The following is a 23,482-nucleotide window of genomic DNA, read 5'->3' as shown; positions in this document are numbered from 1 at the left end:
GCCAACGTGTATAAGGGATCTGACAAGGATGACACACTATCAATGGCTAGCAGCCAGGACAGCTTCATACTTTTTTCTGACATCATAAGCTTTCTGCCTGTTACAATAGGACCACAGGAGATCAGTTCCAAGCACACCCTGTGGATGCTGAAAAATGCAGAGGTATTGAACATGGTATGTTGCATAGTCCCTGGCATGGTCTCTAATGGCCAGTTCTGATAAATACACCCTGGAAATACATATAAATATGTATTTTGGGGAGGGGGGCGGTATTTAGTATTCTCAGGCAGCAGATAAGTGAATCAGTGGATACTGAACCCACAGATGGGGGGTTCCTACTGTATACCAGTTCCTGCAGACGATAAGCAAGAAGGTCCTGTTGTCCTCTGGCCATTGAGCTTTCCAGCATAGGAAGACAATGTGGGAATCTAACTCCCCTGATCCAGCAGAGATATTGGGTTCTCTCACAGAACCCATTCAGACAGAGTAGAGTACATTAAGGCAGTTCTACACAGAAAGTATCCAGAGTCTCTTTGTGGGAATTTTCTATAACAAGTTAAGAAATAATTTGTTGGGCATATCACATGATGCCTACGACTGGGGCTGCATGGGTCATTAATTCCTTTCAATATATTCCAGTCAGCTCACAAGACCACCATTGAGGCAACATGGCGGCCTTTTCAGAGGCAGAGTTCTCCCTCATGGCCGCTGAGTCAAGTAGAACATACTACAAACCTAGTTGTTTACATCAATAAAGATATGGGCAATTCAGATCTTCCATCCCAAGAATTTTCAATCCACCTCCCCTTCAGAGAGTGGCCAACGTAGTGAAATACAGCTCCATTCCATTCTGCAGACTTTCTAAAGAAAGTGTGTAAGGTTCTTAAGCACTGTATATTCCTGGACAGAAACTCTGCAAGTAGAATTTGGAGAAGGTGCTTTCAAAATTTGTGTCCTCCAAGCCAACACTGAGGAGTCACCACAAAAGATCTCATAACTTCTCCAAATTTCTTCCTTCAAATGCTCCCAGACCCACAAGCCCGGCTAGTCCATGCACCTAGATCAGGAATGGGAAACATGATGTGGCACTCATTGGTTCCCATGATGCCTCACCAGTGGCCATGCTCTCTTGGGCTGATGGGATGGGTACCCACAAGTCGCTTCTCACTGACGTAGGTGGAACGATGATCTTGCGCTTTGCGTAATGAGTGAACAGAGCAGGAACCAGGCAGTTTCAAGTGATGCGAGGATCCTCAGAACTTCCCATTAAACAATACTTTAAATTCTTTAGTCTTAAGACTAGCAAGTGCAGAATAACAGGATAACAAAAAAAAGGAGCTATGGAAGCTCACCAAGTTTAACAATCACATGTTTGGTGATGTGATGAGAGTTTCCAGGACTGTAAGTGAAGTTTAGAAGCCTGGGTGGGAGAGGAAAGAGAGAGAAACTGCTGGTTGGGTGAGAGACATTGTTTTACAAACCTGAATCTGCATGTCCAGAAGAGTACCGGTGCCCCCTTGAGGTACAGTTTCACACCGCAGGTCCTACTTGTAGGTTTGTCATTGCCAGCCATTGCTCTCTTTCTTTTCGGCCTGATCCTTGTAGTGATTCACACACCACAGGCACGGGGCATCTGTTTGCTTAGGATCAAGGAGCACGACTCACTTCCCCCTCTGCTTCCCCGCATCCCAGATATTTTGGTCCCTGAATTTTCCAATGACTTAAACTCTGTAAAAAAAAAAATCAACACACACACACCTGTCTCTCCCACTCAGGCCCATGGCAGTCACTAGGCTGAACTCCCAGTCAGACTCTCTGGTTTCACATTCCTGTCGGGGACATCATGGCTTCTGGATTGGCCGTTTCCACTTAGCAAGAAGAGACTGGGGTGGGGGGGGGGGGACATTTGCAACTGAAAATCGATCCAGCTAAGAATGAAGGGGGGGGGGAGAGTCTAGATTTTGTACAATTCCACTGCCAGCACCCACAGTATCCTAAAACCCAATGAACAGCATCTCATAAAAAATCTCCAAAATGTGGGTCCTTGGGATTAAAAGGACTTTGTGGTTTCAACTTCAGGATATTTTTCAATGGGGGGTAGGATTACACTGACTAGTGTGCATATCTTGACCCCTAGGTAACCCATAGTCCGTGCCAAAAAAAAGCCGTATTGTGGGACCAAAATAAACTGTGTGAACCTCTCTGTCATTTACTACTTTCATATACTTTATTCTTCTCCTAATTGTTAAACATATGGACAATCCATGCCATGACACAACATCTGGAATTCCACCTCAGCCCCGTCCGAGTTTTGAGATCCCACCAGACAGTGACCAGACTTTTTGGATGATACCTCTCATCGCTGAGGATCAGTTGCTTGTTTACAAACAAGAGTAGCAGCAGCAGAAGCAATGAATGTTTCAGATTCTTAATTTTTGCTCCACATACCAAATCCTCCAACTGTGCAGTGCAATCATGCACCGAGACAGTTGTATTACGCGTAGTTTCGCACATGCCGTGAATAGGAATACACCTGCAGTCAGAGGTGTCATGTGCAGAACAACTGTGCTTCATCATCTGGCCACTCCTTATCAATGTAAAGTAGCCAGATTCAAAATGGCAGGAAGCATGTACAACCATATGTAGACACTGGATTTAAAGCTTGGGGACTACAATTCCCAGAATCCCCCAGCCTGTATGACCACACTGGCTTGGAGTTTCTGACAGCTGTAGTCCAAAATGTGCTTTCTAAATGTGAATTACGCTTCTAAGTGACAAAAAAAAGAGACTCCACTTATACTGCCTTGGGCATCCTTAACACCATCTTAGCTTTCTTCTTCAACATTACTCACCCACAAAGGAAGTACAGAAAAGGTTCTAGACAGGCAGCTGGAGATGCCTGGAAGATTAAAAGCCATTTTAAACACCCTGTGTATATGCTTTCTTTGCTTAAACCCCCCCCATCTCATCTGATCAGAGAGCTATGCAAACATTTCCTACACACATCTCATCCGAAATGCAAATTCTCCCTGTTTGCCAAGTTCTCATCCTCTTTGCCTACACATGACTCAGCCTGACCGAGCTCTGGGTGAAATCGGACTACGGCTGTAAAGTCAGGCGGCTCAGAAATCACAGGGGCTCACAGTGTTGCAAGAGATGAAAACAAACCTGAAATCATTTCCAGTAGGAGACCGTCTCCCAACGACAGGCCTTCCTTTGCTCTCCCACTGGCAAAGCACCAGTGATGGAGACACAGGGACCTGATCCTTCTCAAGGGCCTGTCCTGAGAGTACTTACATTTACTTTAGATGGACTACATATTCTGGCTAGCTATATAACTCATCTGCCTTGTTCCTTTCACTTGCCTTTCACATCCAACCTGCAACAGTCACATGCACTGGCATCAGGTGATGTGTGTATTTCTTCCTCTCTCTCTTTTTAATGTGTCTGACTCTTGCTTCTCTCCTTGTTTACAAATCCATTTTGACTCCAGCCTTGGGGACTCAGTAGTTCCTGCTTCAACCTAAATAAAGGTCTGTATTGGTTTGGAGCTACTTCATCTTCACATGGTACCGTGCTGTGCATTCTCAATGCCACTTTATAGCAAGAACTCACAGACTTTAAAATACAACTTTTCCCATGAATTGCATGGGTCTGGGTATCACAATTTTGATTAGATATAGATTTTTTTTTTCACTCCTCGCATGGCAGCCAAAGAAGTTGGTGAGGCATGCTGGGAAGCTGATGTGGGTCAGGGGAGGTCACAGCAGCAGGGAAGAGTCAACCTTGGGCTCTCACCTTGGTGACACTCATGTAGCACCTTTCCACTTGGGCTTCTCCGGGCACACTTCTGCAAAAGGAGAAAGTATTGCCCATGGGACCCACTCTCTTAGCCTGACCCGCTGCATCAGGAGGCAGAGGTGAAGGAGGGGTAAAGTTGGCTCCTGGATGGCTCATGCAGGAAGGACTCAAGAAGACACCAGTAGACCAAGAGTGAGCCTGCTCTTGGCCCATCATCTTGGATAGTGCATCACTCACACAGAGAAAGGTGGTGCATTTCTGCCAGCCTTCTCTAGAGGGGAAACACTTGTAAAATTCCATGGAAAGACATTCTGCCCCTCCCCAAAGATGATGTTGATTTGCATAAATTAGCATATGAAAAATAAGATTGCTTTGCTTAAGCAGTTGCAGATGCTAGAGATGCAAATTTGTATGCAATAAATTCATCTATTCTCTTTCTGTGTGCGTGTTGGTGTGTGTGTGTGTTAACCAACTGTTTATGCTCTGCAATTACATTATGGGAGACATAAGAATTGTACATAGATTTTGAACTACATGGGAGCCCCTAACTTCAGTGTTATTTAAGGGAGAAGTATAGACTATTATGAAAAAGGTAGGAGTCTCTGAAATGCGGATTCTACATGATGCTTAATAATTCCCTGGATCCAGAGAGTGACCAGTGAAGTAGTACTAAGGCAAATTAACAAACACAAAAACACATAGAAAATGCTAGAAAGCTAGAATATGTCATTCACATAACGAGAAATATAATATACAGATTATTGCAGCTGATCATTCAAGATAGAATAAATGGGAAAAGAAATGTGGGAAAGAAATGAACGCATGGTCTGAAGAACCCAGGCAACTGGCTAGAATGCAAAAGAATTTCACTTTTTAGAGCTGTTGAATCCAAAGTTGAAACTGCCATGAAGATCTCCGGTTTCTAGCAGGAGAAACGGGGGGGGGGGGGGGAGCAGGACAAGAATCTTGAGGTATTGGGGGGGGTATGTAAGTCGGATCAACTTGTTTCCTAGTAACTAACCATGGTTAAGACTTAACATCATTTCCAGTGTTCCTATTGGCTATTCGTATTATCTAAATCTGTTTTTTGACAAGCTAAATCACTAAGTATGGCATCAGGAAAACAATGAGCCCAGACTCATTAGGGTAAAAGCTATTTAGCCTGTTCCTGTTACTTTCGCATCAAGACTGGATCAGCGAGAAAGTTGCGTTTGTTCGGCTACACTGGCTTCCTGCTTTTTGACAGATAATTATCCAGTATTGCTGTATGAGGACATCATGGTCTTTGGAAAAAGATAAAGGGAACAATCATGAATATTTCAGAAGAGGTCACCGTATCCAAACAGCCCGAATTTTGTAGATGTGTCAGCACCCTCTAGTGGCTCCAAGAGAATGTAGCCAAAGTATTCGTATATACATGGAATAAAACTTCCATGAAATGAAAGGGAAACAAGCTACCAAGTGATTGGACTGGTTGGGGAGATCCCCCCCAAAAAATGTAAAACCTCAATATCTAGAGAGCACTGGCTTATTTACAAGTCAGCACTAGCCACAGAGCTGCAACACTTGCTTAGACATAGGAGACTCTAAATGGGATTTCAGCACTAGAGGAGGAGAGAGATGAGCAACACTGCTGTCTTGCCAACATCTAAGTGTTTAACACTGAGGAAGGGGCCTGCTACAAAAGTTGTATGCATGTAGACAGAATGCAAGTGAAAGTCAAGCACAATTTAGAACTTTTTGATACCTTGGTATGTTTGGGGCAAATGATAGCTGTGCAGCTATGAGCACAAACATTAGGTTTTCAAGCTTGCTTCACAAATTTTTAAGAAAACAGCTGTCAGTGCATCAATCATCAAATGTGAAACCCTGGACATGCCACAATTGCATTTAAGAACCTATGGTGATAAGTTTGCAAATGTTCACAAGGCATACGTGGGCAAAGAGTTTGGGTCAAATGGGTATGATTGGGCCAGGAACAGCAACCATGGGCAGATTCTGCATAGCAAATTGTCATTGTTGTTGTTTAGACGTTAAGTCGTGTCCGACTCTTCGTATAGCAAATACTGCTTACCAAATACTGCCTATAAACCAGGGAAGAGAAAGTTGAAACTTTGGAGAGCCACATGCAGACTATTTTAGTGCCCTCTAGAGTGGGGGGTTGTATAATAAAACAGGGTACAGCCCTCTACAAGCTCCCCCCAAAATCCTAACCCAGAAAAATGAAGCCAGAATTTTTGTTGCTGATTTTTCACACCTTCTGATTATTTGGGTGGACTGGAACAGTCTTTGGCAGTTCCTGGGGCCAGCAAGTTGGCCTCTGGACCTTCCCAAGTTGTCTATCCTGCCGCCAATCCTCTGAGCAACCCTGAAACCTGGAAACGTCTTTGTACGGAGCAAAGACTGGCTTTTACAGCATCTCCTACTGCCAGCACCATTACTACCACACATTCAGCGTGGCCTCTGAGCCCTTCTGAACCACCTCAAAGTATACAAGGATAGTAGCAAGGCCTAGTTTTCCATACCAAGGCTCTTAGCAACCTTGCCGCTTCCTCCTCCATCACATGTCAACAGGCAAAAAGCCATGTTAGTGGTTGTGTACAGAGAAATGTATGTCAATGATAAAATAATACAATCAGTAGTACAACAGGCCCCTCATAACAAAGCCAGAGAGGTGATTGGAAGAGGACAACAACCTATTACACAATAGCAAGAAACGGAGGCAGAGGATAATGAGAGAGGTATGTCGCTTCAGCATCATAACGGGATATGATCAGCCCCACATCCTCTGAAGTAGTCAGATCATTTTGCTGGACATCAGCCTCAAACCCTCCTGTTTTTATACCCAGATTGGTAGGTTGTTTTAGATCATGAGATATAACATATGTTGGGAAAACATAACAATAAGCAATCCAAGCGACATGGGAGCCAGGCCTGACTTCACAAGCAAAGGGGCAGCCATTTATATCAGTCTCTGAGTAAACACACAAACACACACACACACACACACTTGGTGCCACTTGTAAGGGGGAGCAGCAAATGTCATTTTGTCAAGTCTGGCAGTCAACATGAACTTTCCACTTCCTTTGCAGGCAGGAACCAAAACGGCCTGGGCCGCATCCCAGTAACTCCATGGCAATGTCATCAAGAGATAATGGCTAAACCCATCCAAGAATCTACCACCAAACCACAGAGTTCAAGGGGAAAACCAAGGCCCCTGAAATGGTAGTACATGTCTTTCTCTCCTTGGATCTTAGCTCAGAGATACAGGCCTTGGCAGCATATCTTCACTCTGGCCCACAGGCATTCACGGGACCCAACTCCATTGCAGAGAGTCCTTTGGCGGTCGGGAATTTCTCTCCAAGGAAACCACCTGGCCTTCTCAGGCTATGAAAAACCATGGTCAATGCCAGGGCTGGCCTCAGATCTCTTCCAGGAAGTCAACGGGAAAGAGACCCACCTTGCGGCCAGTGTAGACTTTCACGTACCCATTCAGCTCCTCACCTTTCTGCACCACAATCTAAAGCAGGGGGAAAGGAATGATGGGTGAGATGGCTTTGAAGTTTAAAAAGTAATCTGTTGTCGTTGCTCAATACATTGCTTAAAAAGAGCCTCGTGGCGCAGTGGTTAAAACGCTGTACTGCAGCTAAAACTGTGCTCACGACCTGGGGTTCAAATCCCAGGTAGCCGGCTCAAGGTTGACTCAGCCTTCCATCCTTCCGAGGTCGGTAAAATGAGTACCCAGCTTGCTGGGGGGGGGGGGGGGAATGTGTAGCCTGTATAATGAAAAATTGTAAGCCGCCCGGAGAGTGCTTGTAGCGCTATGGGGCAGTATATAAGTCCAATAAATAAATAAATAAATAAATAAAAAACTAACTCACCATCCCAAATTTTGTCATGTAACATAAGCAAAGTCATAAATTGGGCACATCTCTTGGCAGCAAATAAAGAGCCCCAGTTAGAACATGCACCATGCCAGTGTGTAAATACACCCCCCAAAAAATCACAGCTGGGGATAGGAGCTCTTTATTTTCTGGGGAAGAATGAACTGAAAGGTATGACTTTGCTTACCTTACATAACAGGATTTTGGGCCATCACATTACTTGTGCCATTAGTTTTATTGTTCATTTGTTTTTTCACTGTGTTCCATCACTTAATAAATGACTATAATGGATTACCTGTGCCACTACATATTCATTTTTAATTGTTTTTCATTATTTTAATATAAATACCTTGAGATAAATGAGAAAACGGTATACAGTATACCATATTTTTTGCTCCATAAGACGCACCTTTCCATAAGACGCACCAATTTTTTAGGAGAAGAAAACAGGAAAATATAATCTGTTTTCTTCGCTCCATAAGAAGCACAGACTTTCCACCCCCCTGTTTTGTGGGGGGAAAGTGCGTCTTATGGTGCGAAAAATACGGTATATATTTTTCAGAGAACCCTATCAAAATGTCCCTTTAAAATACTGTATCCTGAAAATATAACTTTAAAAAGTTACTACAATTACTTTTTGCACCAATAAAGTAACTTCCGTCCCATTTCTTTCCCAATAGCTGCTCCCAAAGTTACCTCTGGGTTTTGAAATACCTGGGGCTGCAGAATGGGGAGAAATGAAGCACCACCCAAGGAAGAGTCTTTGTACAGATCAAAACACTAGACCCCCATTTCTTTGTCCATCCCCAGCATTTGATCTGAAGTTAAACCTTGTTCCAGCTTTCCAGGAAACGTTCTGTCTGTGAAGCTGCACCTCCAGTCAACGTACCTGATCCTTTTTAAGTGTGATCTGCCCAATCTCTTTATTGCCCACGAAGGAACGTGTCACCTTGAGTACCCGTTCTCCTGCACGCACCCGGATAATGAAGTTGGGTGGAAAGTATCCTATTTTGTCCCCAACCTCTCCAACTTTCTTGCCCTAAAAGAGGCAAGATTTATAAAGGCAGATTTATAAAGTCAACTTCAAGTCCTACCCCCCACCAAACAAGATTGAAACAAGACAGTTGTTAGGTATTTGTCTCCTGAACAAGACAGCAAGGATGGGAATCTTTAACATTTGTCTGTACATGCTCCCCTATTATGAGCATACATTTCTTCCTGTCGTACAAAAAAAAGTGTGACAAAATACAATTTTTACCTTCGAATATATGTTTCTGCCAAACTGGTATCTTTTCTCTCCCCAATCCCTCCAAAATATGTAAATATTTGCCCATCCAGATTTCTCTTCACTTATTCTCAGAATAGTGAGTTCTAAATGGACAACATTAAAGTATTGCAAAAGAGAAGCTACTGAATCCTTTAAAAAAAGCAGTATTTTCAATAAGGGGGAAAGACTTGTAATAAATTTTGCAGATTTCCTTGAACTGCCTCAAAAAAAGTGTTCAGTTTATTACTACATAAAATAGGGCAAGTTTCTTTCTCCATAGGTGATGATTGTCTGGGATGGAATTATGGGGTAAGAGCAGTATATTGAGTTTGCTATCCTGCAGTTGCCTTGCAACTCCAATAACAGAGGGATGGCTTTTGCAGGGAAGACTCACTGGATAGGAAGGGGTGCTTAACCCCTTCCATTCTCTATGAGTTCACATGACAGTTAATGTTTTGCCCAACTAGGAACTGCAACCTAGAATTTGCCTGAGAGTGGAAGGAGGCAAGCATATGGCTTTCCCCGTTCTCTGCCAGTGCCGCTGTTTGGAAGTGGAGAACTTATAGGCAGACAAAGAATTAAGCATTTCCTCCCCACTTTTATTTTCCACCCTATATCTACCCTGCAAAACACCCCATCTCCTCCTTCACTGCTGGGTATATTTCTTTTCAGTAAAAGGTGGCTGAGATCCACACAGCACATACTGGCAGCCTTTTGGTCCTAAGAGACGGGTGTAAAAATTCCTAACCATGCTGCAAAGAGGCTTGAGACCGCAGCCTTAGAGGACCGAGATCAACTGTCACAGATGTGCACCACCAATTTTTGGACTCTTGTGTACAATTTTTCTGCACTACCCATAAAGGGGTTGTGCCAAGTCTGGAGAAGTAGAATTTTCTCCACAAATGCTTGCAATTTGGTTTTTTTTTTTTTTTAAAGGTCCAATAAAATGCACTGGCCACTCTTACATTTGAAGACAAACAGTTAGCTTTTAAAGACGCGTCTGCAAAAGTACAAACATTTAAATAGTTCAACAGTCAAGGTGTCGCCCAACAAACCATGAAGATAGCAGCAAGATGAAGTGCTAAATGTCCTAAGTATTTTCAAGACTGATATGGCATAAGACACACACAGCCCAGATTTTATTATGTTTTTTTTTTCAAAAGAGTACTGTACTACTCTAATTTCAAATTATCTTCATGGCATCATACAGTAGATTGTTTCCACAAAAAGGTAATCAAAAGATTTCATACAGCCGGCTGGATCTTCCCACCTGCCTGACACTCCTGATCAAGAGAACACATTCCTGTTTCTACATAAGGAAGTGAATCAGATGGGTGGGTCATATTGCCCTTTAACCCTGGCAATGGGACAGGATCTCCCGACCCATTTGAAGAGAGGAGGGTCATGTAGGAGGCACAGGACAGCCTGTGTGACAGTCAAAGCCCTATCCTTCACTTCTTCCTACTTGTCCTCATCTCCCAGCATCTCATACTTGAGGCAGTCACCTCACTCTGCCTAATCGCAGGGCCGGTCCTTCTGCCATTATTAACAACATTGTCTCCACTGCATCTTCTTGATGCAGCCGAGTGTGGCTGCTGACCCTTCAAATCCAGCTGCTATGTCAAGAGAAAGGAAGTATTGATCCTGGATGCCAGGAGCTACAATGACTGATCAATTGCCTTTGAATGCAGACATAATGGCACATGGGAGTTCACCCTTCATTCTGTCTGAGCAACACCGGTTTCAGAGGGCAGCATTAACTGTTAAAACCAGTTTATGTTCATCTTACAGACATGCCTTGGACAGCACTGAAGGAAGAGAAGGAAACTTACAAGTGTGATACTATATAGGCCATGAATCAGAATTAAAGGATCCTAATTCTAAAGCAAGTGTATGGAACTATTTCTTGGTAGGCAGCCAGATCTTCTTATTAGGGGTGTGTTCTTTTGTCTTTTTGGACTCCAACGCCCAGAATTCTCCAAGAATTCCCCAGGCAGAATTCCGGGACTTTCAGCCCATAGACATGCATCTACATTTTGCTCACCTGGAGAAGGACCTACCCCAGAGGATGTTGCTAATGTTAAAAAAGGGGGGGAGGGAAGCTGCTACCATGCTTCTTGAGAGTTGTAGTCTGAATGTCCATTAGGCTTACAGCAGGTGCTTCCCAAAAAAACTACAACTCCCAGGAAACAACGCGACCACTTTTTTAATTCATATTTTAACAAACAGGAAGCAAAGCTGGGGGATGTTATGCAGCTCCTGAAACAGGCCCTTCTCCAGTGAGTGAAATATAGGTGTGTGTTTGTGGGCTGGAATTCCCAGAATTCTGCCTGAAGAATTCTTGGAGAAATCTTGGAGTTGGCATCCAAAAAGATGAAAGACCACACCTCCGGGACAGAGAATAAGGAAAGAAGTCAGAGCTATCCCAGATACTGATTAAGAGAGAGGGCTGGGGCTCTTTCCTCCATGGGCCAAATTTGTCCCACAGGCCAGAGGTTTCAGCCCCATTATAAAGCTACAACACCAAATGTTCCCTCTAAGCCACGCGGGCGCATGCATCTCTGTGCGTACATCTCTGCCCATTTGCTTCCCTTTGTGGCTGGAACTCTGTGCACAGAGGACGGAGTTTCTGTGCAGAGCTCCAGAGAATTAGAAGGAACATTGTCAACAACTGAACTGAGTCAAGTCCCTGATAATGCTTTCAGGGCTACTGGGCTTTTGAAGATCATTCTGTAGTGTTATTTCCAACAACAATAAATCCTTTCATTTAAAATGGTCAGGTTCTACCCGGAGGCAAAAAATGTTCCCCTTACCCGCCACCATTCTTCATTGGAATCATCCACAATGACAACTCTGTCTCCAGGGCTGAAAGAGAAACAGGTCTAATATCAAAACCGTGTTGTTGATCCGTGTCTACTTGCCCCAAGTAATTCTGGAATCTGGGATCCCCTTCCTCATTTGTAATACTTGAGGAAGACAGAAAGCAAGATTCCTCATAATTCAGAGGGTCATACTGGCTAGTGGTAGGAAATTAATGGTTTTAAAAGTTGATTGGGACCCCGTTGGAGGAAGTTGCTTCACAAAAGAAAACTGTGCTTATTGAACCGGGTTTGACTTCTGTTGACATCAGGAACACAACCCAAAGCGTTCCGCATTGGGAGACAGGTGGGTGCCTCTTTGTAAACCAATGAGGTCCAAACCATTTCCCCCCAACATATTGTGACCCACAACTTTATTGTGACTACCACTCACTGGAAATCTAGGTCATCCTTCTCTAAGGCTTTGAAGCGATACAGTGCGATAAAATAGTGAGACTGCTGGAACCCAGCTTGCTGCTTCTTATTCTGTTCAAGAGAAGAAAGGACAATGTTATGATTAAGCAGAGGAAATAGCCAGCGACCGACCACAGCCTCAACAAAGAAAGGAAAAAACATTAAAAGAGAGAGAGAGAGAGAGAGAGAGAGAGAGAGGGAGGGAGGGAGGGAGGGAGGAACAAAGGGAGGAAAAAGCCTTAAAAAGAGTGAAAAAGAGAGAGGAAAAGGAAAGAAAGTGGCCAAAAAACTTCCACAGTGATTCCTTATAAACTAGTCATTTTGAAATTGCAAGTACCGGTAAATGTTAGTCATTTATATCACAAATCCTGAAACATTATCAATGATTTTAAAAATTAATGGCTGAACTCTTGTTCCTTAGTGTAGGAAATTGTACTAGAGTAAGACCACTGGATCGGTGAGGATTTGGTGAGTTAACACCTTCATAGGTTCCACTGATTTGAAGGTGCCTACCGTAGTTGCAACAAGAGTAGACCAATAAAATGTACAGAGGAGTTGACTCATCAAATTATCACTGATTTAATAGGCCTACTCTAGAGCAACTCACTACATTAAGCAACAGGATTTCAGCCCATATGAAACACTCATATGCCTTAGTTGTCACAAAAGAAGTGCCATGTTATGAGTAAAATAGTCACTGCTGTTACAGGTAGTACAGGATTCCATAGTACTTGGAAGGTTAGGGCAAAAGATAGATCTGAATCTATTCCTTCCTAATAAATCTCAGTCAAAGCCATCAGAATGGCTGATCCCCATTTATTTAGCAAAGGGAACAACAAAACACCCTTGTGCCCTTTTCCAAATTACACTTCTGCAATGAAAAGGGGATAACTGGATGCTAATTTGTTTGTGAGCTCCATTTAGTACAAAACAAATTCGTGGACTCTTAAGTCTTTGATTCCAAGTTTTTGCTTTTGCAGTGCTTAGAAATAGTATGTACTCAAGGTTAGGGGATAATTAAAAAAGGGAATACTTCCAAAATGGGTGTTCTGCAAGGTTCCGGTTAGTAGGTGGTGGGATTCTAATACCTCTCATATAGCAACTATCTGCCCAAGAGCCATCTGAGCCAGGATTCACTAACATTTTTAGGTGCGGAACCTGTTTTTAATATCAGGAGAGAGAAGACTTGGGAAAGAGGAAGAAAGGAGAGTGACAGAAAGTAAATGTTGCTCAGGTGCCTCTTTGCAGGAATGGCACCCTATGCCTTCTCCTCCCTCATCCCACCCACTCCACACCCTCCCAAAACTGGTGGGAGCAGCCAGGCAGTCACCTTGTCATCAGGAGCATTCTTCTCAGCTTTCTGTCCTTCTGGATTTCCTGAATGCAAAAGGAAAGGAAAGGAGCAGGGAGGCAGCATTTGGAAGAGGGTAAGTGGAGGAGGCAAGAGAAAAGCAGAGTTTAGGCAGACCTCTCTTCCCTGAACCTGCCCCAGCACACCGAAAATAAAATCTCCCAAACCACAGTGCTTTTCCTAAGAGAAAACTAGATGATAAAATTAACATGTGATTAAATAGAGAGCTCCCTTAAAAGATAAAAGGCTGTCTCTTTGTTCCTCTCAATCTCTCTCTCTCTCTCTCTCTCTCTGTGCCTGTGTGCCTGTGTGCCTCTCTCTCTCTCTGTGTGTGTGTGTGTGTGTGTGTGTGTGTGTGTGTGTGTGTGTGTGTGTGTGTGTGTGTGTGTGTGTGTGTGTGTGTGTGTGTGAGAGAGAGAGAGAGAGAGAGAGAGAGAGAGAGAGATGCCATAAAGTTGCATCAGACTTATAGCGGTCTGAGCAGGGCTTGCAAAACAAGTGTGATATTTAAGGAGTGGTTTCCCTGCCTGAAGTGGGAATTTGAACCCAGCTCTCCAGAATCCTACTCCAACATTCTATCCACGATACCATGAGCATGCCTCAACTGGCAAACCAGCTTGCTTTTTTTTTCTTGTAACGGGTTATGGAAGATCAGCATGACTTCATTTGCATGCCAGATTTCCCAGGCGCTAGCTCTGAAAGAACTTCATGCCTGGAGGGAAAACCCTGCAAGGGGAAGAAATATACATAAATTCCCCTTTATCTGTGCTTAAAAAAAATAAAGAACCAATGTATTTCATGGTTACAGCTTCCATCCTCTCCCAAACAACGGGGCCAACAGCCATGCTGGTGAGCAGAGGATCACCAAAGTTGACCACTAATTTTGCAGACGCATGGTTGGAAACATGCCATTTAATCTTCTGAGTTGGTTTTCATGCTTTCAACATATTTGTTCTTATGTTGTGCTTCATAGCAACATAGAAGCTTAGTTCTCTGTGGTGCAGATTCCAGTCATCTGCTTCTACACTTTCATATTTCTTCCCTTTTCTTCTAGCTAAAAACCAGTGCAAGGGATAAATAGCAACAACTTGCCATATTACACTCACAAGGGAGCTGGGGAAGGGGGAGATATGGACTGATCAATGGTCATTGAGCAACAGGACAATCCTCAACTAGAGCCACATTCCTACAAAATAGTCTCAGAAAGTGTTTCCTTGCCAGGGCACTGCCCAGAGAAGGCAAAAGTCTTTTTTTATATTTGCAGAGAAGTAAACTGGATTACATTTAAAGAGCTCCACTTTATATTGCTTTCATTAAAAAGAAAAAACGTACAAGATTACAAACTTACATTTTTCACCTGTGAGGTTACAGGCAAGAAAAAATAAACCAAGACAGATTTGCATTGATGTAACAATGATTGCTTTCACATTTGTTCAACGGGGATTCAAAAAAAAAAAATCACATTCCAAAGTATTATTCTGCTCAAATGAACAAAAAAAGTGGATTTTAACTTTGCAAGAGCCTTTAAATTTTGCTTTTTTTAAAGGGGATACCATCTTTGTGGGAATTTTCCCTCCTAGGAGATACCTGGGCGAGCCTATTGTGGCATTTTAAAAGATTAATGTATTTCATTACAGCAACTCAATTCATCATGGTATTGAATGCCACATTATTAGTGCTTTGACAGGTCATATCTAACAAATACATATGTGGGAAATTAGACTACCATTAAGAATGTAATATATATTGTTCTACAATGCCAGGAGGCAGAGGCCATGGGAAATGTGCTCCCTGTGACCCATAACAGTAATCCTGAGGTGATACAGCTTAATCTCTGTGCTAAAGAATGAAATAAATGAGAGAGAGAGAGAGAGTACGTTTGGTATGTGGTCAAAAATAAGGGGGGGAGCTAAATTTTACTTTTCCCTGTTATTCCAAAATACTTATCTATATTGAATGGTTTATTCTGTCAGTTGTAGGATAGGAAAAAAAGTGCTCTGCAGGCTTCTGGAAATCTGAGTGTGGAAAACCTTAGTCCTGCTCCCATCCCACCAACACAACTTCTCAAATGTTACCCAGATTTTGCCCAAATTTTCAAGCCTCTCTGCTGAGGGCATTCCAGCTCTGCTCTGTGCAGCCGCAGCCGACCGACAAGAGGCAAGTGCTCTCCCACTCCAGGCTGAGACTACACCCTGCTCAACCACACTTTTGCCTCTCCCCCCCCCCTTTATCAGAGGGGCAGTCCTGCATTCAGGGCCCTGTCCTGACTCACATCCTGTTCAATTCACTCTGTATACCTGGCGAACCCCTGCTCTAAGGGATATAGAAGACACACAGATCTACGCATTAGTCCAGTGTTGCCAGGAGGTGTAGGCACTATGTCCATTAGTGATTCACTATGAATCACTGCCATGCAGTTAAATATGTGCCAAAAATGCTGTTTTCATGAATTTGCCAGCACTGGAACACGTCAGAGAAGAGATTGCAAAGAAATGTGTGGGCCATACGTTTCTTAAAAAGAAATCAACCAGAAGAAAATCAAATCCTGCCCCAAATCCCCTTGGATACTTCAGTTTGGACAATTATGCTGAACAGATGGCATTCTGTATTCTGCAGGAAGTCACATAAAATAGAGAAAATGCACACCGCAGTCTTGAAGTCCACAACTACAGAAATCCTATGGTGGCCCCTTCTTGTTTTAGAAACATTCTACCCCTTGTTGTACAAACACTGTCAATGTTACTTTTGCAATCGTAAGGGATAGATACTTGCGCTGGACGATTTGTTTTAATCAGAGATGAGATGTGTAGGCTCCTGAACTGATCACTCAGCACCATATTCTATTAAGCACTTCTCCTATTGAGTGGTGGGACATGCTCTTACGGTATCCACTGCCAACATCTCTGCTTGTGTGCACAACAGTTTTTAAAACTCACAGTCAGCTGGGAAACAGTTCACACTTTTAACAGAATTGTTCATAACCTCTACCACCTTTGTACATCCTTCTTCTGATACAACAGATGATGTAAAGGTTTTTGATTTGGGGGTGGCGTTTTGTTACTAGAGATAAAGGGCAAGATTATTCATTTCACCTGTGGAAGTTGACTGGCCTGTAACTGCTAATGCAGTGGTCCCCAATCTTGGGCCTCCAGATGTTCTTGGACTTCAATTCCCAAAAATCCTGGCCAGCAGAGATGGTGGTGAAGGCTTCTGGGAGTTGTAGTCCAAGAACATCTGGAGGCCCAAGGTTGGGGACCACTGTGCTAATGGATCTTTCACCTCACCTGAGGAAGGCAAGCAAAGCTGAGGGATTGTAAGACAGGCTGCCTCCATCACCCTGCTCTGCTGAACTCCAGCGGACAGAACTCCTAAGGCACCATCGCCCTCCTTATACGACACATCTTCTGCTACCTGGGGCAACTACTTCACTCTGCCCAACAGAATTAAGTATCTGTTTATTCAAAACATTTATTTATCAATTCTCAGCTCACGATAGCCCCCAAATAGAGAAGGGCACAAACCACCGCTTCCATAATTCAGGAGGAAATGGTTCACCATCCAGGCTGGCTTTGTTTTGGAGATAGAGATGGGCAGGAACGGCTGATTCAGTGTCTTGTGCCAGTTGGGTTTGGTGTTTTGTGTTTTTTTTTTTTTTGGCCAAACAGGTGTTCGGCACTTCCTAGCCCCGCTTCCTCCAGCAGGCACCCATGCAGAGGCAGCGTCCCGGCTTCCGTACCCCGCCTCCCCTCCACCAAGTGCTGCCTCTGAGTGGGCCCCTGCTGGAGAAAGTGAGGCTGGGTAGCACCGAATATTCGTTTGGTTGAAAAACGAACCGACACAAACTGGGAAACCAGCGGCTTGTGCCCATCTCCACCCCACAAAGCAAGCTAAACTAGATAGTCAACCGCCTCCTTCTTACAATCATCCGCTTGTCTTTTCTGTCACAGATTTTTATGCATGCGGTACTTAGTCTGCAAATGTTTAGACTGCTGGGCCTTCTGGGGAATAGCTTCCCCAAGGCCTACCACTTACCTTCCTCAGCTTTGCCACCTTCTTGCTTAGGGACATCTGTCTCCTCTTCCATCATGGCAGCTAATTGCTAGAAAGAGAAATAGGTCAGAAGGTTATTGTGCTTTCTTTATTGTAGGGATGGGCACACACAACTGCATGCTGATCCCTTCCCTATTTTTGCAGCTGCTGCCAAATTAAATGGTTTATTTGGGTAGGATCCACAATTACATTAAATATCTGAGGGGTAAGCCAATTAGTCTGGAAGGCTGTTTCAGCTTAAAAACAAGGTACGTATGTGCTCTCTGCATACAATGTTGCTTTAGCGTAGTAAGCTGTCCTACAGAAGGCCCATGAAATCACTGGGGATTTGGCAAGTGAACTCCTTTATAAGTTCCATGGACTCAAAACAGGTCCTATTTTAGTTGTGGTTTACTACACCAAAGTCGCAAACACATCAGGTCCATTTGAATCTGTGGAATGCAACAGAAGAGTTGACTCATCAAAATTAGCAACTTACTACACAATTTACTATACTAATCTATATATCTAAGCAACAGGATTCCAGCCTCTGTTTTAATGTAAAATTGCAGCTTTTGCCACTGAAATTCAGGAGTGACCTTTGGTAAATTTAAGGAGACCAAAGTCGGCCTCCCACTGTTGACAGCTGCTCAACCCTGATTCTCTACCTCATAAATGGAACGATAAGATGCTGAAAGGACACTGAAAATTGCTAAGCCACAAAATGAAAACATAGGTCAAGCATGACAGGAGAACCTAGGTAAGGTGAGCCTGGGCAGGGCCCCAAGAGATCCTGGTAAATGCTTAGAAGGTGTTCTGCATGAAAACCGGAGACCCATAGAGCAGAAATGTTGATGGCATAAATGAATGCACCTTGGGATATATACCCTGGACTTTATTCCCACAAAGGTGGGGGGGGGGGAGAGAGGATGATTTCCCTTCTCTCCAGAAAAGAAAGGTTGTTGGTTCACATTTTGTCTCTAGCCTTACAAAGCTGAGATGAAGGGATAAAGCATCCTCACCTCTACTAGAAGACAGCAGGGAGATTTACTTACTGTACATGCTCTGTCTTGAGGTCAGAATAATACATTACATTAAATGCAAGGCTGCTGGACACAACTATAGTCACGTGTTTAATTCCTCCCTTCACTTACATAAGGGATGGAAAATTTCTGGGGGTCAGGGGCCAACATGGCCCCACCCAATCCACTTGGGACTGCATTCCCATCCTCTGCTGCTGTTTCCTAAGTATTAGAAAGTTTCCAGAAACTCTTTTCTGCCAAGAAACAAGGCAAGAAAATATCCACTTTCGAGTTTCAAGTGGGAAAAACCACGTGTAAAGGTAAACAGTGCTGTTTCAGCACTTTTTCCCCCCACAGTGTCATGGGAGAGAGAAAAGAGTACTGGTGACTCTGCATAAATAGGTGGAGGAAGGTTACATGCAATCCACCCATCTACAAGTGGATCATCTGTCTTACAATGCAATGTGAGAACACCGTGCATTCTTTGCTCGGCAACAGCCACCACCATTGTGCTGGATTCTGATTGGTTCTGGCAGACAAGCTACCAGAGACAATTCGCAAATGGAGGACCTGCAGGACTAGGGGATGTTGAGCAGGAGCTGCGCATTCACTGCACATGAGACAGGGACCTGCAACTGTGTTCTCAGAAAGACATTGCACAATAGTCAAATCAATCACTGTATTTGTGTCCCTTATCTCCAGTTGACCTATGACACATTCTGGATTTAATTCATCATGGGAAGGAGGCAAGCAACCTGCCTCTGGTTCTACAACTGGAGGAGAGAGAGAGGGGGAGTGAAACAGCACAGTCACTGTTTTCAGCATGTGCCATGCCTTTAATCTGACAGATCATTCTGACCAGAGAAAAGCAACATGCATAGAAAGAGGAAATGCTCTTGGCAGCCTTCTGAGAGATGATTGTCCAATTTCCTCTTTAATGCCTCCAGCGTTGGAGCACCCACCAATTCCCAAGGTAATTGGTTCTATTGCATACTCCTCTAACAGTTAGTAGGTTCTTCCTGATAGTCCACCTAAATCTGGCTTCCTGTAGCTTGAGCCCATTATTATGTGTCCTGCATCTTGGAACTAGAGGGCGTGTGGGGAGAGAGAAATCAGTGGCAACATCAAGTACTTCTAAGATCCCTCCAGTTGTGGCTAGAACACCACTGCCATCAGCTCCAGTTGACATGGCCTATGGTCAATGATGAGCAGAACTGAAGTGCATCAACATCTGGCAAGCTACAGATTCTCTACCCTCCTTTTAGAATTTGTTTGACCCTCATCCCACTTCTTCACCCTAGATGGTTTTGCCTCGTCTATCAGGATGCTATGGTTCTAAGAACCCAGGTGTGCTGCCTTTTCATGTGTTGATGTTTTTACACACACACACACACACATACACACACACACATTCCCTTACATTCTTCTTGTCATCCTGCCCTTTCTTGCGCTCTTTATTTGCCATGACGACACCCGTCCGCAACGTCTCAAACACAGGGTCACCTCGGTTAGCTGTGGGTTGAAGCAGCAACAACAGAAATAAAGGATGGCGGTTTGAGGAGACAATGGAAGTGCAGAAATGGGGGAAGGCTGTGGTGGGCTACTTACCACCACCAGCAAGTTGTTGAGCACTGTACAATGGAGAGCTGTAAGCACGACGGAAACCTGGGGGCTGCAAAGCAAAAATGAGCATTAGATACACAGGGGGACAAGGAAGCCGTAAACCACACCCCTTCTCCAAAGTGGAGGAACACTAGAGGTGGACCCCAATTGAAAAATGAATCACTAAATTCATTCAAAAATTGCTAATTTGTCAATTCATATTCATATAAATTAATGCTCCTGACAAATACAAATCAACACATTTTTAGTGATTTTGATTCATTTATTCAATGGGCTAAACCCCTAGCCCCCCCCCCCGCTACCTAGAGACACCAAAATTGCAGTAAACGTCCTCTGACTGTCCTCTACAACCCCACAAGCCTGATGATAAAGGCATTTTCCTGGGGGGACCCACTTTGTGGGTGTATAACTTGGATGTCTGAAACACAATATTCACAAAACTTGTAGAGACTGTAGAGAATTATCAGTAGAACCCTCTCTCTGATCGTGGCGTCTCTAGGTGCCTGGGAGGGGGCGCTTTCCTGGGAGGAACCTCTTAGTGGGTGTATAACTCAGACATTGGAAATGCACTCTTCCCCAAAATTGCAGGACTTGTAGAGGAGAGTCAAGGGATGTCTCTCTGTTATTTTGGTGTCTTTAGGTGCTTGGAAGGGCATTTTATGGGATATTAAAGTAAAAAATGAATTCACAAATTGATTCATCCAGCCATCAGGAAAAAATTGTAAATTCATACTTTGTGATTCGTCAACCTTGATGAATCATGAATCGAAATGAATCACCATTTTTCTGATTCATGCATACCACCAGAACCATATGTCATCCTGGAAGAGTATCTCTAAAGCCTACTCCTCTGCTCTGACTCAGACTCCTATACTTAAATTCTTCCATTTGGGGCAGGTGAGGGCAACTGGGGGGAGCAAGGGTCTTCAGGGAGTGTACTGGGCCACCCCTGGTGGGCAAAAACAGTAGAAACATCACCCTACAAGCCTTACTTTAACAGAAAAGTGAGGTTGGTTGGTTGGTTGGTTGGTTGGTTGGTTGGTTGGTTGGTTGGTTGGTTGGTTGGTTGGTTGGTTGGTTGGTTGGTTGGTTGGTTGGTTGGTTGGTTGGTTGGTTGGTTTGGTTGGTTTGGTTGGTTTGGTTGGTTGGTTGGTTGTGATGAGATGGGATATATGGTTAAGATCATGTACTGAAGATGGGTTATGTAGTATTGAAAAATGCAAGAGAGGTTCCATCTTGTTTCTCTGCTTAAATGATTTTTGCAATGCTGACAGAGTGTTACTAGTGAGAGCTGGGAGAATGCTTTTCTGAGAGCATGAGAAGGACATTCTATGATAAGATAGATGGGTTTTGTTGTGACTCATCGTGAAACAACTGAAAACCCAAATAACATCTGTTACCCATGGGAAGGAGGTCAGATGGTACAGCAGGACTGTTTGTCTAATGACGTGCTGTGATTGGATGACACCGTGAGAAGGGGGAGATAAGGATTTGCCAGTTACTCTTGAAAAAGGAACTTTTACCTATGGACAATGTCACTCATGGCCTACTCTTATGACACACATGGATTATCCCAGAGACATGCATGGTTGGTTGGTTGGTTGGTTGGTTGGTTGGTAAATATTTCAATCAGTTGCTGAAAGAAGGGACTACATTCTGGGCCATTTTTCAACATGTACCATGAAAGGAGAGAGAAATGGTTTCTTTAGAGCAGAAGCAGGGAACCTCTGGGAGTGGGGGAAAACTCTCAAGCCATCTCCAGTTTCACTCTACAACAAGAAACATAGATATTGTGTGTGTGTGTGTGTGTGTGTGTGTGTGTGTGTGTGTGTGTGTGTGTGTGTGTGTGTGTGTGTGTGTGTGTGTGTGTGTGCGTGCGTGCACGCGCTTGCCATGGTTTTAAGCTGCTTTGTGCTTTCACAGCTTTTCCACTCTGCCACATTTTAACATAAAAAATGCCAGATGCAGGGGAGGGGTATCAGGAGACAGGTATCTAGTCCTCTCGTATGCTCCCAGAGGCATCTGGTGGGGCCACTGTGGGATACAGGAAGCTGGACTAGCTGGGCCCTTGGCCTGATCCAGCAGGGCTCTTCTTATGTTAAGGTGGGGTAGCAGAAGAGGAACTATAAAAACAGGCTTGGGGCATTCATACACCCACCCACCCACCCCCCGGACTGCATCTTGAAAACCCCTGACAGAACTAGAATCCTGTTGGAGACACGAAGCAGAGAAAGGCAACTGAGCAATCTGGGGAGTATCCTGTTCAACGTTTATGCACTCAGAGCTCCAACTGCAGAGGCCTCTGTGTAGTCTGATAAGGTACTGGTGGCATGAGACCAGGCACACGACCACCACCTTGTTGGATGCCACTGCAGCTTCTACAGTTGGAATTTTAGGTGCATAAAGATTGAACAGGTTACTGGGCAATGTTTTTTTTTTATTTTTTATGAAGTGTACAGCTGGGAATGCTAGCAGGTGTAGAGACATGGTCAGCATTTGCAGGTGAAATGGTGGTGATCATCCCAAATTTCTGGTAATTAACGTAGCATATAAACACATATCTGTCTTTCCAGTTCTCCTAATTATTAACAGCAGATGATCCAGTTGTGTCTTTTTTTTAAAAAAAAATCCTATTTATAAAACCTGGCTCTGATTAGAGTATTGAAGCTCCAGAACAAAATCAAGTCCTGTCCTCAACAATTATCCATAATCTCTATCCCAGTAATTTTATTTTTAAAAAAGTTATTAAATTCCATGATGCAGTGGCTAACATCAACATACGAAATTCTTCCTTTTTTATTAGGATTTTTTCTCCTTGTAAGTAGTAGGGGTACACTAAGTTTCAGTAGTGCATTGAATCTTGATTATGCAGCTTCTGTTAGGTAAAGGTAAAGGTTCCCCTTGACATATAGTCCAGTCATGTCCGACTCTAGGGCGCAGTGCTCATCCCCGTTTCCAAGCCATAGATCCAGCGTTTGTCCATAGACAGTTTCTGTGGTCATGTGGCCAGCGTGACTGGACACGGAACGCCGTTACCTTCCCACCGAGGTGGTACCTATTTATCTACTCGCATTTTTACATGCTTTTTAACTTACGTCCCTACAATTGAAATAAGAGGAGAAGTCTCTATGTTCTCAAATTGGCATGCCTCTGGGGAGAAGCCTTGTCCCTGCTCTGTGACTAGGAAAACTTTAAACTCTTGATGGTCTGCCATGCTCTGAACCTGCATTGGA

At 43.7% G+C, this 23,482-nt stretch overlaps 1 protein-coding gene across 2 annotated transcripts in view; it reads right to left on the bottom strand.

Moving 5' to 3' along the window:
• Positions 1–2,205: 2,205 nt before the first annotated feature.
• STAC3 (SH3 and cysteine rich domain 3) overlaps positions 2,206–23,482 on the bottom strand; it is a 40,038-nt gene continuing 18,761 nt past the window's right edge. For both annotated transcript variants that reach the window (XM_020778662.3, XM_072991209.2), the window contains 8 exons: positions 20,235–20,298; positions 20,047–20,138; positions 17,608–17,674; positions 13,555–13,601; positions 12,205–12,296; positions 11,766–11,817; positions 8,575–8,724; positions 2,206–7,321 (listed from right to left, as the gene is read on the bottom strand). In XM_020778662.3, coding sequence (XP_020634321.3) covers positions 7,223–7,321; positions 8,575–8,724; positions 11,766–11,817; positions 12,205–12,296; positions 13,555–13,601; positions 17,608–17,674; positions 20,047–20,138; positions 20,235–20,298 — 663 coding nt within the window. In that variant the 3' untranslated portion in view covers positions 2,206–7,222. The remainder of the gene's footprint in view (positions 7,322–8,574; positions 8,725–11,765; positions 11,818–12,204; positions 12,297–13,554; positions 13,602–17,607; positions 17,675–20,046; positions 20,139–20,234; positions 20,299–23,482) is intronic.

This window comes from Pogona vitticeps, chromosome 2 (assembly GCF_051106095.1).
Source record: "Pogona vitticeps strain Pit_001003342236 chromosome 2, PviZW2.1, whole genome shotgun sequence".
NCBI lineage: Eukaryota > Metazoa > Chordata > Lepidosauria > Squamata > Agamidae > Pogona > Pogona vitticeps.
Note: the sequence above shows the minus strand (reverse complement) of the source record. Positions and strands in the feature narration are given on the sequence as shown.